The sequence below is a fragment of the Metschnikowia bicuspidata genome, assembly GCF_001664035.1.
Source record: "Metschnikowia bicuspidata var. bicuspidata NRRL YB-4993 chromosome Unknown METBIscaffold_17, whole genome shotgun sequence".
Lineage (NCBI taxonomy): Eukaryota > Fungi > Ascomycota > Pichiomycetes > Serinales > Metschnikowiaceae > Metschnikowia > Metschnikowia bicuspidata.
In genome coordinates this window covers 1-4875 of record NW_017387747.1, presented here as the reverse complement: position 1 = coordinate 4875, position 4875 = coordinate 1, and the positions used below count along the sequence as shown (strand labels likewise).

Sequence of the window (4875 nt, the reverse complement as noted above, 5' to 3'; positions counted from 1 at the left end):
CGAGGTGCTTAACCTGAATGTAGTGACGAATAGCATGGACATGGCTTTCGAATCTATTGATGAGAAAGATCTGGGACTCAGCCAAGAATACACTCAGAATTTCCCTCAAAAATCTTCCCAAGACGCGGGAGAGGATATGGGCTCCAAACATGTTGGAACTACCGTTGAAATGTCTGATATTTTGGTATCTAATATTTCTGATGATGGTTGGAAAGTTCAAGGCAGGAAACGCAGAAATTCTCGGAAAAGACCTGAACGGAGCGTCACCATGGCGACAGCACCGGGATTAATCCTGACTGATCAGAAGGGTTCTTTGGGGTCATACCCATCAATGAAACAGCCCTCCTCTAATTTGAATCCTTTCCTGGTGTTGGCTGAAATAAGCGAAGAAGACTTTCAACAAGTCCCACCAAGAAGATATTTATGTCTCGAAAACTGAGACAATTGCTGGCCACTGGGTCAACAGCGCCGTGTTACCAATTTGATAGCCACATCACTCGTAGACTGATGAATAACGGTTGAAACAGGCTTTCTGTTTGTTTTGAAACAAAAAAAAAATCAAAAAAAATCAAAAAGAAAAAAAAAAATCAAAAAATCATTGGTGAGGTCTTCGCCTCTTCGATGTTTTCTCCACTCGTAAGATATATAGGAATAAACAGAACTCTACATTTACAAATCACTAACAAGTCTTGATGCTGGATCATAATCAATACGGTGCCCTTCTCATATTCATTAAGATTGCAAGTGTTGTTCCATAATAATAAGTTGTATTGATAGTCTTTTTGTGTATGAGTTTCCGTCTTCGATTTGAGTAGAAGGCAGACTTAGTGCTGAGAAGCGTAGATCTTTTGAGTTCAAGTAAACCTTCGGAGATCAGGAAAAGAGCATTAAAAAATACAGAGAGAGATTTGGCCAAATTGAAAGTAATACTTGTCTGATTTCCTCAAACTACCCTCTCATATTGTGAACAGAGTTCTCGCCGTCGGTGCCTTTCTTTCACATGAGGTTTCGTAGGAGCGGCATTTTCTCCTGGCGGTCTGCCTCAATATAATTGTTTTAAATGGATACAATAATTCTTGATTTCAAAACACCTCGGATCGAACCTAACTTCTTTATAAACTAAAGATCATCACATTTGGCACTCTTGAACATTGAACTTTGCCCGCTATCTTCGTGATACTCTATCATAAGATCAACGCTTCACTGGAGCGTTTTCAAACTCAATCGGCCCGCAGTCAAATCATTTGAATATTAGTTTTGAATCCAGCTCTTAGATCTGAAAATACCTAAGCACCAGCTAATTCAAGTATCTAGTGTCCGAAGCGAGTACATCAAATACAGTCTTTTGTTTAAACATTGCATCTGTACACATTAAGATACTTGATTTCAGAACCTTCCCAAGGAAAAAAGACTATTGAAAACCAACAAGTTGCATTAACAATCTCTTATTTCAGATTCCCACTTCACTGGATACATTCTACCTAAATGAAGGATTCTGGTAGAAGATCAGAAATTAGCTCACTTTTTGAGGGCTTCGAACTTATACCCATACACATTTATTCCTCTAGCTTTGTCTAACAGTAGGATCATATCAGTAGACACATATCAGTAGGAAACTAAGAACCTTTAAATTTCTCTCAAGCATACACCTACAGCAAAGCCCAGTCGAGCCAACTGTACATATTACTTATCTTTGAAATGCTGGTTATAAAAGGTTCTTATTTTGTGAATTTGCCATTTGCATACTACGCAGTTCTCACATCCAAAAAAGATTGCAGCACCACAATTTCGCATATGGTCTCCCACTACACTACTCAGTGTGGCCCTATGCAGCTTAACTAACGTTGATCGGACGGGAAACAGTGCTTCCTGCATGGTATGGCCGCAACCAACACTTTATGTTGAGAAAACTTTAAGAAGTTTTAAAATAACCTCATTTGGTTTTTGTAGACCTATTATATCCGAGTAATTGCATCACAATATACTTCAAATCATTTTTTGTCCTCAATGGCTAAATTCGTGACTTACGGAAGGGGACGGGCCGAGTTTCGACTCTTGGTACGTAGCTGGAAGCTGTTGAAAGGTTTTTTTATTATAGTTATATAGCTTTGCTCCTTTAACCAGATGAATCCACTAGAAAAAATGTTGTACAGCTGAATTTTTGACGTTGACAACTTGTTAGAAGAAGTTGATAGCATCGGTCATTTCATTAACAAAGAAGAGACGATGCTCGGCATCAAACCAAAGGCGTAATTTTGAAAGTTGTTGCACTCTGTGCTTAAAGCCTACATATCCTTGATTCTAATAGGAATATTATAAGTTATAATATTTGAGAGGACTTGTTCGCAATGTTTATGTGTTATAGTGATCGAAAGTTTACCAATCTCTGGAAAGGTGTGAGAAGTGTGAGATTTTGCACTTTTGGTGGCAAAAGATCGGCTTTCAAGCTCCGATGCACTTAAGGGAGATGATAGCTCCTTCAAATATTTCTTCGACAATCTAAGAACCCTTGGGGGTTTGTTAAAGTCGTTTGCAGGGTTTATTTGCTTGGGGACCATGAGGCAAAGACAAATGTACGTCTTGCCGCCTTGTCAAATGAACTATGGTCACGGGCCCTGAGGAAAACATATCCTATGGGCCGATGACATTTAGTTAATTCTATTCAAGTGGTTGACATTGGTTATGTGCACGAGTTTTTTTTGAGGGGGTCACATCCTCTTTGGGAGATTTTGTGAAGTGGTGCTCGCGCCTTTCACCTGAGCCAATGTTGCGATCTATTATAGGTTTATCTTTATAGTTTTTCGCTAGTAGTGGGGGTTTACATTTCTCCAGTGACTCCCTATAATTTGATTTTTCTTAAAAAAACAAAATGTGTTTTGTTCGAAGATGTGGTGGACTCAGGTTTCAATAGACAATCTGTGTTTCCTGCATGATGTGAAACTTCAAAAAGTTTGACTCCTTGATCTCGCTTCGAAAAAGCAGTTTACCTTACCATGAAAGTAATCTTGTATTTATCCGACTCACTCGCTGTTTCCGTAAGCAATTCAATCTATGCCTGTGTTATGCTACACACCAACAGACATAGATGCCGATCCGCGAATCGACAGCCTGATTTCGCAGCCATACTTTGTTAGGCCGCCGACTGCAAAAATAATTTTTCCCATATAAACGAGGGTTCGCTTCTTTGTCTCAAAACATTCTTTTACCTCTCCATCTTTCACGAAAATACGCTTCAACATGATTGGACAAGTAATTTTTTGCTTCCAAATCATCCATTGCGTTTCGGAAATCACCGGGCTCTGCCTCATTGGTTATTTTCTTTTCGTGTTCCTTCTGACGCTTCCAGCTCAGCCTGAGTTTATCGTCATGAACTCCACAGCACTCTGTGTTGATCAACTCTACCTATCCCCCAACAAAGTTGCAACTACTGGAGCTGAAACAGAGAAAACTACCGGAAATCAGGACTTTAGCTACGTTTCTGTTGAACTGGCTTCTTCTGCTTCTTCTGCTTCTTCTGCTTCTTCTGCTTCTTCTGCTTCTTCTGCTTCTTCTGCCTCTGCTGTTTCTGCAACCACTGGCTTACCAATCACAAACATCAACAGCTTATTCACTATTTCTCCAGCCAGCGACGATAGCTTCTCTGGTTTATCCGATGGCGACACTGATGCTTCTTCTGTCAATTCTCTTGTTTCAGACTCCAAGCTTGCCTCTGCTGGCTTTCCTCAGGAATCTGAAGTTGTGGAGACTGACCAAAAAGACAAAGTTGAAGATCAAAATTGTCAAAATGGACTCGACTCCCATGACAATGGGAGATTGATGAATAAAGCTGTAAACATTGCTCTGCTGCCTATTGCCAACCCAGATGAATCTGGGTGGCATGTCCAAGGTAGAAAGCGTAGAAACTCTCGAGCAAGGAACGGGAAAAAGGCAGATAAGGGATTTCTGAGTCAAATGGCTACTACTGAGAAGATGCTTCCTCTTAAGCCAAAAACCTCTGCCCCTCAATCCATGCTTTCCAATAATCCTTTTCTGGTCTTGGCCAATATTGGTGAGGACGACTATCAGAAGCCCTGCTCGAGAAGACAGTACGAGCGAGTTCCAGTCATTCGTACTCTTGAGTGCCTTCCTTCTGACAAAAATATTCTTTCCAGTGGCCCCAATTCTGTGGACTTCAAAATGGGCTCTCACAAAGTCTATTTTGAGAAACCGGTTGAGAATAGAGCATTGAACATTACTCAAAACTCTGCCCAAGCCTCAAGTCAAGACTCTGACATTGTCCTAGTTGTAAACTTGAAAAAATGCGAGACTCCAGTTGAGTTGTCTGCTACTCCTGAACCTGATGCCTTTGACGCTGGATGGCAAGTCCAAGGCAGAAAACGTAGAAACCGTCGCATAAGACCGACAGAAGATTATGTTGTGACAGCTTCGGAAAGTGCCTTGAAGACACCTGTGGTCAAACCCATTTCTATCCTGAATCCTTTCCAGGTCTTGTCTGAGATAGGTGATGACGATTTCCCGAAACCTAGACCAAGAAGACAAAGGAAAAAAGAATGTATCACAGCCACCTTATTAGAAAGTTCTAAGGCAGCAGCGATACCAATTCTCTTTTCACCTGCTGAATCGACTGAAGATTTGGTGGTGGTTACACATGAAGTTGCATCACAGGGCCCAACACAAAATGATAGGGCCAAGAATTTGACAAATCCTGCAAAGGATATTGGCTACAGAGAGTTTGAAATAAAATCAGCAGAGATATCCGCTGACACCACTATCCATGAAAAAATTGTTGATGAGGCTACCGGGCCTGAATCACGCAAGACTTCTAGTCTTTTCTCCTCCTCTAAGAAAGTTAAAGTTATCAATTACAATGATTTT

General features: G+C 40.7%; 1 protein-coding gene across 1 annotated transcript; it reads left to right on the top strand.

The window, feature by feature from the left end:
- Window positions 1-154: 154 nt before the first annotated feature.
- METBIDRAFT_33894 (uncharacterized protein) lies at window positions 155-451 on the top strand (the record flags this gene model as incomplete). The annotated part of the gene is made up of 1 exon (XM_018856417.1): window positions 155-451. A coding segment is annotated over exon 1 (231 nt), but the record flags the coding sequence as incomplete, so codon positions are not given.
- Window positions 452-4875: the final 4424 nt, after the last annotated feature.